This window comes from Mesoplodon densirostris, chromosome 18 (assembly GCF_025265405.1).
Source record: "Mesoplodon densirostris isolate mMesDen1 chromosome 18, mMesDen1 primary haplotype, whole genome shotgun sequence".
NCBI lineage: Eukaryota > Metazoa > Chordata > Mammalia > Artiodactyla > Ziphiidae > Mesoplodon > Mesoplodon densirostris.
Window position 1 is genome coordinate 1,188,302 of NC_082678.1, and position 16,444 is coordinate 1,204,745.

Consider the following 16,444-nt stretch of genomic DNA (forward strand, 5'->3'; position numbering starts at 1 on the left):
TTTTGTTTAGTGCAGTGGGTCCTGAGTTACATGGAAAAGCAGATCAGGCCCCTTTGTTAATTTGCTGTGTCAGAGTAACTTTGGAACATCTGTGTATATCCAAAAACAGCATGTAGCTCTAATGAGGTCCTATGTCCACGATACCCAAAAGGAGCTAGATCTTAGATTTATTTTTTCATTTTTTTCAAGGTTAGACTTTCTTATTAATTATTAAAGGTAAATTCAAGGATTAATTTTACTTTGTTGATTAGATAATATCTTTTCAGAACTTATTAAGGACGGTACCCTTATGGATGCTATTTGTTTTTTTGTTTGTTTTTGTTTGTTTGTTTAATTAACCACTTTATTTTATTCATTTTCGGCTGCGTTGGGTCTTTGTTGCTGTGTGCGGGTTTTCTCTAGTTGCAGCGAGCGGGGGCTGCTCTTCATTGTGGTGCGCAGGCTTCTCACTGGGGTGGCTTCTCTTGTTGCAGAGCATGGGCTCTAGGTGCACAGGCTTCAGTAGTTGCAGCACGTGGGCCCTAGAGCGTGCCAGCTTCAGTAGTTGCAGTGCATGGGCTCAGAAGTTGCGGCATGCAGGCTCTGGGGCATACAGACTTCAGTAGCTGTGGCGCACGGGCTTAGTTGCTCCACGGCATGTGGGATCTTCCCAGACCAGGGATCGAACCCATGTCCCCTGCATTGGTAGGTGGATTCTTAACCACTGCACCACCAGGGAAGTCCTGGATGCTATTTGTTAAAAGTTTAATTTTATTTAATTCTGACTTTTTAATAATTTAGTGGTCTGCCTTGCCTTATCCATTTATTCTTCTTTTTTTAAAAAAAATATTTATTTATTTATGTATGTATGTATGTATGTATGTATTTATTTGGCTGCTCTGGGTCTTAGTTGGGGCACGCATGATCTTCATTGCAGCATGCAGGATCTTTAGTTGCAGCATGTGAACTCTTAGCTGCAGCATGTGGGATCTAGTTCTCTGACCAGGGACCTAACCCGGGCCCCCTGCATTGGGAGCATGGAGTCTTAGCCACTGGACCACCAGGGAAGTTCCTCCGTTTATTCTTTGTTTAATAAGAAAACAGACCATTGCTTTGTGGGTTTTTTTTTTAAACCTTTATCTACAGACAACATCAGTTAGAATACCTTTGAAGGTTTCAGTAATTATTTAGCTTTATGATTGTAGTTACTTTAGTCTACAAGAGAAATAAGCTGTGAGATAGAATATTTACTTGTAATGGTGCTCTTGAAATTGTGTTTCTTAGAAATGCGTTGAATGTAGTGAAGAATGATTTGATCGCAAAAGTGGATGAACTTACCTGTGAGAAAGACGTGCTGCAAGGGGAGTTGGAGGCTGTGAAACAAGCCAAGCTGAAGCTAGAGGAGAAGAACAAAGAATTGGAGGAAGAGCTTAGGAAGTAAGTTTTCACTATGTTGTTCTAAACCAAACAAGCTTTGCCAGTGTGCCACCAAGGTTATAGGTGTAACCCCGAGACTGCTACCTTTAGCGTGCTCATCACGAAGGCCCCAGAGCTGCCTGGGATAGGGTTAAGTGCTTGGCTGATTGCCTCTGCTCTGAACAGACCCTTCCATTTATTGAATATTATAATTTTTTGTGCAAGTCATGATGTGAAAGAAGTTAGAAGAACTGTTCAAATATTGCTAATCAGGAAACTGTAAACATTCATTATTTTCCTTTTCTTTAATGCCTGGTTTTCTGAGAACAGTGCTATGATAATGTTCCCCTAAATGAAAGCAGCTAAATACCCTGTTTGGAAAAAGAAAAATAATCATTTAGTGGTAGTTAAAATTTTTGACCTGTTCTTTATTCTTTAAAAAGGTGAAGTCAACTCAAATAACATGTTTTGTTTTTTACCCCCCACTAGAGCGCGTGCAGAAGCTGAAGATGCAAGGCAAAAAGCAAAAGATGATGATGATGTAGGTTTATAATTTTGGACTTGTTTTCTTAACTTACCATATTTTGGTATTTTGGGGAAATCTTGTTAATTAAGCTTTGGGTATAGCATTATAAAGATGAAAAGAAAAAGTTAAAATCGTGTTTATGATCATGAATAGGATAGATCATGCTCCCACATAGTATCCAGATGCTAAGCTTTCTAGCTACACACAGTGTGCTCATTTTTCCTCTGTGGCTTTGTGCTCTGACTTGTGTTTGCATATTCAAGCTCAAGGACCAGGTGGGATATTTTGGAGTTTTTTGTTTTTGTTTTGTTTCAAATTTTAACTTAGAAATATATGAAAGCTTTAAGAATAAAAATAGTTTAATGGTATTAAACATAAAAAGATGAAGTCTAGAAACTTTCATACTAGGCAGTTAGCCCATATTGTTGTCAACATATAAATACAAAAGAATAAATATGAACTTCTTGCCAATGTTACTAGCATGCTAGTTATTCTGTCAGTAGCTAGGTTATCATTCCTATCACAGGTGTTTGCTGGTCACGTATCAAACTTGAGATATATGGATGTCCTGATCAGAATGATTATTTTGTGCCCCTTCAATCTCTTATTTGTGTTTTTATATAATATTTGATACATTTAAAAATATATGTAACATGTAAGTTATGAATAGTAACTTATCATTAACATTATAATAAATTAACATTATGAACCTACCATTTAACCTAAGAACTAGAACATTATCAAACATTGAAGATACCTTATGCTCTTCCCTCTAGAGGAAACTACTATGCTGTATTTATCATTTTCTTAACTTGAAAAAATAATAATTTTATCATACCACACATGTATCCTTACAAGGTATGGTTAATTTTCACTGTTTTTGTGTTTTATATGTATTTAGCCTTGGAAACTTGCTTCTTTTTCTCAGTATTATGTTTTTTATATTTACCCTAGTTGTAGTATAGTGGTATAGTTCATTCATGTTCACTGCTTTATAATATCCCATTATGAATATACTACAATTTCTGTATCTGTTTTCCTGTAAATGAATATTTAGGTTATTTTCAGCGTTTTACTACCACCAACAATGCTGTTATGAACATTATAGTGAGAGTCTTCTGGTTTTTCAGGGTATATACCTAGTAGTGGGATTGCTGTGTTGCAAACTCAAAATCCTTTGATCATTTGTTGTTTGACTTTTTTTTAAAGGAGAGGTTAAGTTCTGCAGCAGGAGGACAAAGAAGGAGACTGCTGAGGGATAAGCTAAGCTCAGCCTCTTTCTTACTGTCCCGTGCCTTTCAGCTTTGATTCAAAATGTGCATACTGCACTCAGCAAAACAAAAGCCCTACAGTTAACCCAGCCTTCCTCTCCAGAAGAGCCTTTAGAAATCAGCAGTAGAAGGAAGTTGACTTGAGCGTGCCCCTTTGGGGTCTTACCATGCTCACATTCCTTATTCTCCCTAATAATAATTCTGGTTAATACAGTTGTCTCCATCTCGTTATATTTCTTTTGGTGTTTTAGTGACTCCTAGCATTGGGTACCTTGGTAGCTAGCCAACAAGTTTTTATGCTTTTCGCTGGCTTTGAGTGTGTATGTAGATTGGTAGTTTGAGATAAATGAACCCCTTTAGGAACTTACTTGTAACTATTTTCTGAATAACTAGCATTTGTTATAGAACATGAATTTAAAATACTGTTGTGAGAACAACATTTCCAGGTGAGTGTATTAAATCTATAGGGATAACAGCTTTTTTGTTTTTCTTCAAAATCTGCACTATTCTTTGTATTTCCTTTATAATATATTCAAATATATGTATTTATATTGAGGAATTAAATTGTCTACTTTTTTCAGTCATAAATAATTAAGTATATCTCTTTATTGATTTTATTTTTATTAGGCCATTTTTCTTTGTTATCCATTAGATTAGAAATTAAGGAATGTTAAAAGCTTAAAAATTTTACTTAAGCCTGCGATAACACTAAAACAGATACAGGCTCCCAGAGTGATCTGTAGTCTTCTTTTCGTTACAGAGTGATATTCCCACAGCCCAAAGGAAGCGGTTTACTAGAGTAGAAATGGCCCGAGTTCTAATGGAGAGAAACCAATATAAAGAGAGATTGATGGAGCTTCAGGAAGCTGTTCGATGGACAGAGATGATTCGGTTTGTATGAGAAGTACCTCTGGTGTCTTTCTCCTCATTGTTTACTAGGTTACTAATTGTTTACTAATATTCATTTCTTTATTCAGAACGAGAGTCCTGCCTTGGTGATCCAAGCCCCTTTCTCTGTTTACTAAGAGAGGTCTAAAGAAACAATGGCAATTAGTAACAGAATGTGATCAAAGTGGGTCCTTTTTAGGCCAGTGAGGCCTCTTGGAGAATATTCCCACAACCTCTAAAAGGCAATTAAATGATGGTCTGTCAATGAAAATAATCAATAAACAATCTATAATTGGAATAGAAAAGAATTTTATTTGAGCCAAGTGGAGGACTATAGCCTGGGAGACAGCCTGTTGGATATCTCTGAGGAGCTGCTCTGGAGAGGCATGGTTTTCAGCACAGTTTTAAACCTTGTCAGAACAAATAACATCAAACAAGTCACAGATACATTCCTTCAAGGTTTCAAAAAAACCAGATCAGCATGTACACAGTGAGTCAGTATGGCCTTGACACCTGGGAAGGGAGTCTTATCTTCAAAAGAGTGAGTGCCAGCCTTGGTGTCCCAGGAAGGGAGGCATTTCATCTTTATCTTTAACACGGACATTCTTTACTTCTGGTCAGTACACCCTTTTCTTTAATAATGAAAGCATATGTACAGTATATGTTTGATAGGCCACAAATAGGCTGTTTTAGTTCGCATAACATTTGAGTTAAATCATGTGTAAGCCAGAATACTTCCCCACACTTCAATATGTGAAAATTTCTTTAGTCATTTTTTGAAAGAATGTAGAAATTGACACTACTTTTGCAGTGATGTCAGGAAGAGGTAAAGTTTTCATTTGCCACATAGGAAACGAAATCAGTCTTACTCAGTGACTTCCTGTAAAATATTCCTGATTTTTCCCCCCTGCTTTCTGAGTAGTCATGCAAAAAGCAACCTTCAATTGACATCTTTGTCAGTTGGGTCTTAAATCTCACCTAATGCTGCCATCTAATGGTCATATCTTCAGTAACAGCATTCCTTATTTTAATTTTAGAAAGAGCTCATGAAAAGTTTGTAAACTAGTTGTCCCCTAATTTGCCCATATTTTTCAGTTTGGATTGTCACATCAGATTTACCAATAACAGTACACACTGACACCTTGTTTTAAAGTTTATGAAGATATTTTCTAACCAGCAACTTTTACTTCCTTACGATTATGTCCTTTACTTAATAGTAGTAAAAACATTTTGTATAGCACATTTACAGTTTGCAAAAGTTGTAATTCCTTGTAGCTGCTAAGAAGGAAGAAGATTACCATCTTAATCTTTATTTATTGGACAAAGAAACTAATATACTAACAAATATGTTCTTAACTCCAGCTTTTAAGGGATATGGAATAAATAATGAGTGAATAGTTAAAAAACTGAGGCATATTGTCAGGTTCCACTTTTCATTACTATTTTTAATTCTAGCAGTGAAATGGTAGTCAACAAGTGAATAAAAATGGTAACTTAACTTTCTTCATTGAATTAAAAGATGTTTTAAATTCAGTCCTTAAAAAAAGAAATGAAAAGGGGACTCTGATAACAGAATCCTTACAACCTTACTAAATCAATTTGCAGTGCCTTTTTTTTCTTTTTGAAATTTTGTTGAATTATCGAATCAATGCAGTTTCTTTTCTTTCTTTTTTCAAAAATATTTATTTATTTATTTGGCTGTGTCAGGATCTTTAGTTGCGGTGCCCAGGCTTCTCTCTAGTTGTGGCGTGTGGGCTCCAGAGCGCACGGGCTCAGTAGTTGTGGTGTGTGGGCTTAGTTGCCCCACGGCATGTGAGATCTTAGTTCCCGGACCAGGGATTGAATCCTCGTCCCTTGCATTGGAAGGCGGATTCTTAACCACTGGACCACCAGGGAAGTCCTGGTGGCAGGTAAGCTTTTCAGTAATGGAAAAGTTTCAGTCCTGTGAAAAAATGACCCATCAGAACAATAAAGTTACAAGCTAATTTTTGAGAGCTGGAAGTATAAAACAAATGGTACCTTTATGTAGAGACAGGGAATTACAATGCAATTTTTTTTTTTTTTTTTTTTTTGCGGTACGAGGGCCTCTCACTGTTGTGGCCTCTCCCATTGTGGAGCACAGGCTCCGGACGCGCAGGCTCAGTGGCCATGGCTCACGGGCCCAGCCGCTCCGCGGCATATGGGATCCTCCCGGACCGGGGCACGAACCCACGTCCCCTGCATCGGCAGGCAGACTCTCAACCACTGCGCCACTAGGGAAGCCCACAATGCAATATTTTAATAAAAAGGAAAGTTGGAGGATATCTCTTCAATAAAAAATTGAAATATTAACATTCAGGCTTGTTGGCTATCTGTCCAGCCCAGATAATAATTTTGTCTCTTATCAGTAGTCTGAGCTCTTTGAGGGAGGGATGGAATTTTATTTATATTAGTTGTATTGTCCTTAACAGACTGACTGACACAATAGGTCAGAGTAACTGTTTGCTGAAATTGTTGACTCTTCTCCATGTATTTCATGAACTTCTTGGGTCCCTTGTTCTTCAGATAGAAAGCTAGACTACCTCACTAATCATCTCTCTGTCCCCCGCCCCCCCTTTTCTTTCCCTTTCCCTGTAGTGCATCAAGAGAAAATCCAGCCATGCAGGAAAAAAAAAGGTCAAGCATTTGGCAGTTGTAAGTATCTAAAAACACACAAAGACATTAGATAGCACTTTGAGACGAGATTAGAATCAAAATTTATTTTCACAAATGATTTCCTTCTTTTTGCTTTCTTTCTTAAATTTAGGGTATATAGCTAAACTGAACTTTCTCTTTTTGGTATGTAGTATGCCAGCTCGGTAAGGCTGTTCTTGAGGACTATCGTAAGATGCATCATGTTGGTTATGCATTTGGTGGAATCCTCTACTAAATTAAATACAATAATGGGGAATTATTTTTAGAGTTGATAATTTTCTGGATCCCCATTAAAGTTACTGATTGCACTGGTTGTGTGATTGTAAGGAACTTTACAAAGTGAAGATTAGAAATTTAGTGTTTGTGGGGTTTGAGTTGTGTGTGTATGTGTGCGTTTTGGACTTGAACTGTGTTTGTGCTGGAAGTACTGTGCATTTACTGTGCTTAAAGCTTGCCCTTTTTTGATGAATTTTTTCCGCTATTTAATAGACATAGGTTTTTTTCTCTTTTTTGAGTGGATGTGAAAATAGTTATTTAAATTGAAGTTACTAAGAAAATGTATAAGGTACATGTTAAAATGGTAGTCTGTGTTCTAGTACTTTATTATGACTATTTTTAGAAGTGGCTTACTAAGCTTCTGTTCAAAACGTGCAGCCATAACCTTGCTGTTTAACAACCACTGGCTGGCTAAAGGAGTTCGTCTTATTTTATTTCTTCATTACGAGAAGTTCCCTGTACTCAAGAGCTCCTTCCTTTCATTTTGAGGGTTGCTAATTAAAGAACAGGGATCCGCCATTCTAGGCAATAGTTTCTCTTTCCTGAATGTCTGAGTTTGGCTGTGAGTTATTGCTGAGGTTGCAGTGTGTAACTACAAAAAATCTTTTTGCTGGTTTCTAACTCATTTCCTTGTAAAAGGTCTCTGGAATTGTGGAAAATTATGGATTGTTCTTAACCATGCACGTAATACATTCACACACTGCACACACACATCCTCTCTTACTGTCCTTTTAGTTTCAGCAGACTTTTCAGCTCCTCCAGTAACACTACTAAGAAGCCTGAACCACCGGTTAATCTGAAGTACAATGCACCCACCTCTCATGTTACTCCTTCCGTCAAGAAAAGAAGCAGCACCTTATCTCAGCTCCCTGGGGATAAGTCCAAAGCCTTTGATTTCCTTAGCGAAGAGTAAGTATTTTTCAGACTAGCGGTTATACCCTAAATAACTTAACAGTTCAGAATATTCTTGCCCCTTATCAGATCAGCTATAAGTGTTTGGATAAATCTATAAAGAAACTATTCCTATAACTTGCTGCCTTTAAGTACGTTGCTCCTAGTTTTCACAAAGAGGAGAAATTTTTAAAAATCTCCTTTTTGCTAGTTTGACAACATTGATAAATATTAATAGAAATGTTGAAGACCTGTATAAGCCCTTGTCCTAGTTGTTTGATCATTTCCTTTGTTGTCAGAAGGAACTGGCTTTCCATCCTGACCCTGCTCCTCACTAGGTAGATGAACTTGGGAAAGTTAATCTCTCAGAGCCCCAGTGTCTCTACCTATAAAATGAGTATGATAACCTACCTTAGAGGTGTTAGGATTAAATTATATAGTGTCTCTAAACTGCCTGACACAAGGTAATTTTTTCTTGTTATTTATGCTATTTTAGCAGGGGAGGGGAGATAAGCTGTTGTTATATTCACTTAATTTAAAAAGGAAATTTCTTTTCCTTTTAGAACTGAAGCTAGTTTAGCCTCACGCAGAGAACAGAAGAGAGAGCAGTATCGTCAGGTAAAGGCACATGTTCAGAAGGAAGATGGTAGAGTGCAGGCCTTTGGCTGGAGTCTGCCTCAAAAGTACAAACAGGTAACGTCTGAACATGGTAAGAGTATCTAATGGGAAATGCAGGGGGGAGGAGTAGGCCTGGGCATGAAAGACTCGAACTACACATCTCAAGCCTGCTCAGTTTCAAGTGGCATGGATTTGGCACACGTTTAGAGAAGTATTGAGGGTAGTGGTTTTTAGGCGGTTTTCTAGAGCCCTTCAGCTCAAGAGAAATGTCTCTGAGTTCTGTGAGGAAGGAGAGGGGTCAATAGGAGGTGGCTGAGTACATGTGACTTGGGGTATCCTATTCTGTTTTAATATTTGAAGATTTTGTTAAAAAAAAAAAACTATCTGTTGTTTAAAAGTTTTAAGAAACCTTTGTCATGGAGCTTTCAAACTGTTAACTTAAAACTCAATTCAGGTCCTCAGGAACTTTACCATATTCCCTACCCCTAACACACACACACACACACACACACAGTCACACACACACACACACACACACACTCTCACACCACATGTGTGCACTAACAGGTCTGTGAATTAGTGTATCTTTTCTGAGCTCCCAAAGCAGTGTCTTATTTTCTCTAATTGCCACTTGATTTTCTGCTTATTTTTCAAATAAGAATGACAAAGTTAACTTGACCTTGACTTCATAGAGTAAATATGTTACAGCAGTGCTGTAAGTGGTTCTGTAAGTTCACTTTTGATGAGGCTTACCCAGTGTGTCTTTCTCTCCCCTCCCCAATTATTAGGTAACCAATGGACAAGGGGAAAATAAGATGAAAAATTTACCTGTACCTGTCTATCTCAGACCTCTAGATGAAAAAGATACATCAATGAAGGTAAATTAATTTTGAAGTTAATGGTAATATTACTTAAAATCTTGGTGGATTTTTTCCTAAAACCAAAAATGTTTCAATTCTACTTTTGTGGGCAAGGTTATTGTTCATTTTGTAGTTTTAGACTGGAATACTTTGAATATTTTTAGAGCCCTCTCTTTGTAATCATTAGATCTTTTAAAGAAATGTGAAAAGTTGTAAACATTTTTAGAGAGAAAGTGACTTAATACGATCTTTTTTTAACCCAAAAAAGCTGTGGTGTGCTGTTGGAGTCAGTTTGTCAGGTGGGAAGACCAGAGACGGTGGCTCTGTGGTTGGAGCGAGTGTCTTTTATAAGGATGTTGCTGGTTTGGATGCAGAGGGCAGTGAACAGCGAAGTGCGTCTCAGAGCAGTTTAGACAAGTTAGATCAGGAACTTAAGGTAAGTGCTTGCACTAACATTTGACCCAGTTTCTGAGACGAATCGCTTAGCTCTTTGGTCTCAAACTTACTTCTGGGTCCAACTTCTAATTGGGGTTACTACACCCTTGCTTACTCCTCATCCCCCTTCTCTCTCTTTTAAATCAGTTTTACTGGAGTATATTTTACATACAATAAAATGTACGCTCTAAATGGGTACAGTTCAAAGAGTTTTGACAAAGGTATGCACCTATGTAACAATCATCACAGTCAAGATATAGAACAGTTTTAACACTGATCTGCTTTAACTGCTAGTTCTTAGTCTACTAATTATTGTTGAAAGGTGGTTATACTTTCAGCCTTCCAAATAATCTGGAAATAAACTTGAAATAGTATTGTCCTTTACTGTAGTAGCACAGCCATATGGATATTTACACATACGTCTCATTTTAAACATTCATTTTCCTTACTTTGCCTATGCAGGAGCAGCAGAAGGAGTTAAAAAATCAAGAAGAATTATCCAGTCTAGTCTGGATCTGTACCAGCACTCATGCAGCTACAAAAGTTATCATTATTGATGCTGTCCAACCAGGCAACATCCTAGATAGTTTCACTGTTTGCAACTCTCATGTTCTGTGTATAGCAAGTGTACCAGGTAAGAGTACCATGCTCCTCTCTTCCCACCGTCCACAGCTCCTTACTGGCAGGAACCGACTGGTTACTGGAGATAGTTATGTACCACTCTCTCGTGGAGTTTATTTTCTAGTTGGTGAAGACCAAAAATAAACTGGAAACAAATGACTAACAAAGATATTTTCAGATACTGTGAAGAAAATAAAACAATGGAAATTTGAGAAGATGAGTGGGTGGCAGAGGGCAAGGGGCTATTTAGATTGAATAGTAAGGGAAGGCCTTCTGAAGTTCTATATTAAATATTATGTGACGTTAAAACATTGGTTTAATAATTAAAGGGAATTCCCTGGCGATCCAGTGGTTAGGACTCTGTGCTTCCACTGCAGGGGGTACGGGTTCCATCCCTGGTCGGGGAACTAAGATCCCGCATGCCACGCGGTGCAGCCCAAAAAAAAAAAGAAAAATTAAAGAGGTTGATGTTATATCTACGCAGTGGAATATTATTCAGCCATATAAAGGAATGAGATACTGATACATGCCAAAACATAGATTAACCTTGGAAACAACTCAGACACAAATATTGTATGATTCCACTTCCATGAGCTATCTAGACTAGGCAAATTCATAAAGACAATTGAATTAGAGATTACCAGTGGTAGGGGCTCAGGGAGCAGAGAGTTATTGTTTAATCGGAACAGATTTTCTACGTGGGGTGACAGAAAGGTTTTGGACATAGCTGTGATGGCTGTACAACATTGTGAATGTAATTAATGCCACTGAATTGTACACTTAAAATGGTTAAAATGGCAAATTTTGTGTAGTATATATGTATATTTTACTACAAAAAGTTTTTTTTAATGTGATAGGAATAAAAACAGCTTTCTAAATAAAGAGAACTGAAGAGATTTATTTTTTTATGGTAAATGCTTAGTTTTTAAATGTGTTACTAATATCTTAAGGCACTGTATACACCTAGGCTGTATTAATTTTATTTATTTGTTTGTTTGTTTGTTTGTTTATGGCTGCGTTGGGTCTTCTTGCTGCATGTGGGCTTTCTCTAGTTGGCGGCGAGCAGGGGCTACTCTTCGTTGTGGTGCGCGGGCTTCTCTTGTTGCGGAGCACAGACTCTAGGCACCCGGGCTTCAGTAGTTGTGGCACTCGGGCTCAGTAGTTGTGGCTCACGGGCTCTAGAGCACAGGCTCAGTAGTTGTGGTGCACGGACTTAGCTACTCCATGGCATGTGGGATCTTCCCAGACCAGGGATCGAACCCGTGTCCCCTGCATTGGCAGGCGGATTCTTAGCCACTGTGCTACCAGGGAAGTCCTGTATTAATTTGTGTGTGTGTGTGTGTGGTATGCAGGCCTCTCACTGCTGTGGCCTACCCCGCCGCGGAGCACAGGCTCCGGACGCGCAGGCCCAGCGGCCATGACCCAAGGGCCCAGCCGCTCCGCAGCACGCGGGACCCTCCCGGACCGGGGCACGCACCTGCGTCCCCTGCATCAGCAGGCGGACCCCCAACCACTGCACCACCAGGGAAGCCCTGTATTAATTTTTAATAATGGTGGAAGTTCATATTTCAAATAGTAATAGAGATAATTAAAAAAAAAATTTTTGCTACCTTGTCAGATGTAATTAGATTTCATTGTTTTTAATTTCGTTAGGTGGCTGCTTAAGAGCTCATATTAAGAACAGAAATGTCATTTCCGACATTTTCAGGTTTACTTGTGCTTGCGTTAATAGAAGTATTATCTTAGTTTTTTAAGCTACTTTCTCAAATTGTGAATTGAGTTTAAATTAGTTTACATAAAATTTAGTTACCATCTTGGCAGTGTATTTGAATAGCTCTTTGTCTCACCTGCACTCTCATTTCAAACCTATTGTTGCCTTAATGGAGAAAATGCTATTTATAGGAGTTTACTGAGCTATTAAACGAAGGTTTATCTTGTTTTTCAGGAGCACGAGAAACAGACTACCCCGCAGGAGAGGAACTTTCAGAATCCGGACAAGTAGACAAAGCATCTTTATGTGGAAGCATGACAAGCAATAGCTCAGCAGAGACAGACAGCTTGTTGGGAGGCATCACGGTGGTTGGTTGTTCTACAGAAGGCGTGACAGCAGCTGCCACTTCCCCTGGTACCAACGGAACGTCTCCAGTGACAGAAAAACCACCAGGTATGTCTGTCCTCCTCAGATACCGTCTGTATAGAGTCTGAGCCTGTCCCAGATGCCTCATTATGGACTTAACTTAGACCTTAAAGGAACAAGGATGAAAGAGCTTGAAAGAAGATCCAGTGATGAATGTTAAATGAAATCAAGGATCCTCAGTTTTATTATGTAGTGTGGGGGAAAAGGGAGTAGTAGAGTGGAATTCTATAGAGGGGGTCTGTGTGGGGGGAAATGATTGGAAGAAAAGCTCAAACTTAGGATAGTTAGCGTGTTTTATTTATTTTGTAGAAAAGGAAACAGAAAATAGTGAGGTTGATGAAAATGTTCCAACAGCAGAAGAAGCAACTGAAGCTACAGAAGGCAATGCAGGGTCAGCTGAAGATACCGTGGACATCTCCCAAACTGGCGTGTACACAGAGCATGTTTTTACAGATCCTTTGGGAGTTCAAATCCCAGAAGACCTCTCACCAGTATATCAGTCAAGGTACACAAATGGGTTAACAATTTAGGAAACCAGATAAGTGCACACATAAAAGGAACCAAAATGACGTCAAGCAGTCAAAATATTCCTACTATTTGACATTGTTGTGGCAGATTTAGATGTTATTACTTATTCCAACTATGTCTTCATCTTTTCCTTCCATTGCATTCTCTCTAGACATATTTTCCCCCATTTGTTCTCTATTCCTTCCAACTTAAAAAAATCTTGCTTATAAAGTATATTAGTCAAAATCTTCCCAGTCATTTTCTCTTTTGGTATGATTTTTTGTTAATTGTTGTACTCACTGTCTTCTATTCTGTTAATAACTCTCTGCCATTTTAATCCCTTCTCCTACTCTCACACCCACTCTATCAGTGAAATTGGCCATTTAAATTTAAATTTCCCATGTGGGTTTTAATGACCTTTTAATTTAGATTTCTGTCAAACATTTTATTAGAAAACAATTTGTTTTAGACTCTTCCTTTGAAAAGAAGGCCCATTTAGCAAATTCTTTAATTTTCTTTCTTGCCTTCTCTAGGCTGTATAGAAAGCTGATGGGAGTGTGTCAAAACTGGAGTCTTTTTACGATTTAATGTTCTTCCTCTTAGTGAATAGAGCAACCAAGTGTCTCTTAACCTTTAATTGTTAATTTAAGAATAAAGTCATCTTTTTGGACTTACTGATTTGTTTGTTTTGAATTTGATATCCCAGTTATGCTTTTTTTTTTTTTTTTTTTTTTTTTACTAAATGTCCTCTGGCAGTCCAAAGAATGAAGGTTTTGGGGTAGAATACAAGCATGTTTCAGCTTATTAATTTATTTTAACGAATTCTTTATAATTCACCCTCGTGTGTGTGTGTGTGTGTGTGTGTGTGTGTGTGTAGTTTTTAAACAAACTCTCTCTCCTCTTTCTCTCCCCACAGAAGAAACTCATAAAATTCAAAATAACTGTAAGGGAGAACCTTAACTATAGTCTGGATATTCGCTGCTATATTTCATCACTGTGTCTTAACTCCATTCTCTGTACCTTGAGCTTCCTAGTATCTTAATGTTACCTCTGGTACAATTGCTGAAATATATGTATTTATATTTCTTTCATTTCCTTCTTATCTCTCCCTCCCCCCTGCACCCCATTGCCTTGCCTGTCTTCCTTCCTTCCTTCCTTCCCCACTTTCTCCCTCCCTCCCTCCCTCTCTCTCTCTTCTTCTCTTTCTGTTCTTTTCTTTTCTTTTCTTTCTTTCTTTCTCTCTCTCTCTCTCTCTCTCTCTCTCTCTCTCTTTGAAATGTTTAATATAAGCATTTAACTTTGGCTTTACTGGAATTTAGTGTTCGATTTTTTAATTTTTTTTTAAACTGTAAACTAAAATATAGAAATGATCAATCCCTGAAAACTGTAGCTAAACATATTCAGATTTTTTTCCTTTGTCTCACCTTTTCCAGTAATGACTCAGATGCATACAAAGATCAAACATCAGTATTACAAAATGAACAAGACCTGATGAGAGAGGAAGCCCAGAAAATGAGTAGCCTTTTACCAACTATGTGGCTTGGAGCTCAGAATGGCTGGTAGGTACCGACTCTTTTAATATTAGAAATCTATAGTCTTTCATTTTTGCTTTTGAAATCAGAAGATAACTAAAATGTGGTACATACAAATACAAAAAAAAGTGCTTATTAAAGCAAAGAATTTTATATACATACAATTTTGAGGTTATGTTGCAACTACTTCATAAACTGGACTTTGACTTGCATTGGTTCTGAATGGTAAACCATATGTTTGTCACAAGATGTTCCTTTTATATAATATTCTTGGAAAAAGAGGTAAATAAAACTTTAAAATCTGGGTGATCTAGAAATAGGAGATCCTGAACAACAAAAGGTTTATATAAGCTAGAGTGTGTTCCGGGAATATCAAGGATTAAACAATCTCTTTGGCTTCAGGAGGGCCCAGTTGTAAACATAACTTCTAGGAAAACCAGGACAAATCAGAGTCTGAAAGCTTAGGAGATGATAACAAACATTATAGGACTTTGTAGTAGTGTGGGGAGTCTTACGAACTTGTGCTTTTCCTAAGGTTAAACAGGATCACTAGTACATCTTTTCCATGAAGGTCTCATACTACAAAATGAAGGTTTGGCACACTTTTTCTATGAAGGGTCACATCAGAAATACGTTAGGTTTCGTGGCCATATGATCTTTGTAGCAACTTCTCAACTATGCTGTTGTGGTGCAAAAGCAGCCACTGCGTTGAAGTGAACTGGGGTGGCTATGTTCCAATAATAATAAAACTTATGAACACTGAATTTCGTATGTCTCATATGTCATGAAATACTCTCCTTTTGATTTTTTTCCAACCATTTAAAAATGTAAAGACCATTTTTAGTTTGCATACTGTACTAAGACAGGTAGATGGCTAGATTTGGCCTATGGGCCTTAGTTTGCCACTCCCTGATTATAAATCACTCTGTCATCAGAAAGCTCAGTATAGTAGAAAAGTAAGATTATTTTTTTAAAAAGGTTTATAGCCAAGGATTCTGAAGTATGGGGTAACCTGAAACTAACTAACTATGCGTTAGTTCTGGCTTTTCATTCTTTGTATGTTTCTGTTTGCTTAAGCAGCTTATTTCTCTGCTTTAGGCCTACCCTTACTCTCATTATTGTTTTTTCCTAAAATTTTTATGTTACTCTTCTTTCCTTCTGAAAGAACTTTGTGTTCATTATTAGATATAAACAACTACTTGATGTTCCCTATGCCTTACCAGTCTTGATTTTGTTCTTGCAGTTTGTATGTCCATTCATCTGTAGCCCAGTGGAGGAAATGTCTCCATTCTATTAAACTTAAAGATTCGATTCTCAGTATTGTGTAAGTTTTATTTTAGAAATTCTTCCATTCAAAAATATGTATTTTGGTGTAAACTAGATTCTAAGACTATTAAAGTTAACATGTGCCTCATGACTAAGTCAGTATCCATATTTTTTTGTAACCCTCTTTATGAGTGAGATTGAAACTCTAACTAGGAAGTAAACTGGAGAACTTTAAGTATAAGAGAAAACTTGCCAGGTTGATTCCTCACCATACTGAGAGTTCTTTAGTACTTTGGGGGAGAAAACCAGTTAAACCCCATTAACTTATATTTGTTTTAGAGTATTCTTTATACTTTGTGAATATGTTGATTGGGGCATTGATTTACTAGTCCTTTTCTGTATGTTGACTATCAAAAGTCAGTTTGTCTGTTAGGTCCACAGAGCTGACTCTGTTAGTTCTCCTTAGGGTGTGTGTCTCTGGTCTGTGGACCTTTTGTCGGTAGTCTGTGATGAGAGGAGGAACTGGGGCTAGAAAGTGAAACAACTGA

The 16,444-nt window shown here is 37.7% G+C and overlaps 1 protein-coding gene across 2 annotated transcripts in view; it reads left to right on the forward strand.

Annotated features, from left to right (window-relative positions):
• SPAG9 (sperm associated antigen 9) overlaps positions 1 to 16,444 on the forward strand; it is a 136,439-nt gene that overhangs the window by 102,111 nt on the left and 17,884 nt on the right. The window contains exons 10-22 of one of the 2 annotated variants that reach the window (XM_060082898.1): positions 1,264 to 1,416; positions 1,885 to 1,936; positions 3,953 to 4,083; positions 6,697 to 6,753; positions 7,765 to 7,938; positions 8,484 to 8,613; positions 9,327 to 9,416; positions 9,667 to 9,834; positions 10,296 to 10,467; positions 12,400 to 12,618; positions 12,901 to 13,096; positions 14,532 to 14,657; positions 15,874 to 15,954. In XM_060082898.1, the coding sequence (XP_059938881.1) occupies positions 1,264 to 1,416; positions 1,885 to 1,936; positions 3,953 to 4,083; positions 6,697 to 6,753; positions 7,765 to 7,938; positions 8,484 to 8,613; positions 9,327 to 9,416; positions 9,667 to 9,834; positions 10,296 to 10,467; positions 12,400 to 12,618; positions 12,901 to 13,096; positions 14,532 to 14,657; positions 15,874 to 15,954 (1,749 nt within the window). The remainder of the gene's footprint in view (positions 1 to 1,263; positions 1,417 to 1,884; positions 1,937 to 3,952; positions 4,084 to 6,696; positions 6,754 to 7,764; positions 7,939 to 8,483; positions 8,614 to 9,326; positions 9,417 to 9,666; positions 9,835 to 10,295; positions 10,468 to 12,399; positions 12,619 to 12,900; positions 13,097 to 14,531; positions 14,658 to 15,873; positions 15,955 to 16,444) is intronic. The other variant, XM_060082899.1, reaches the window with a different exon arrangement.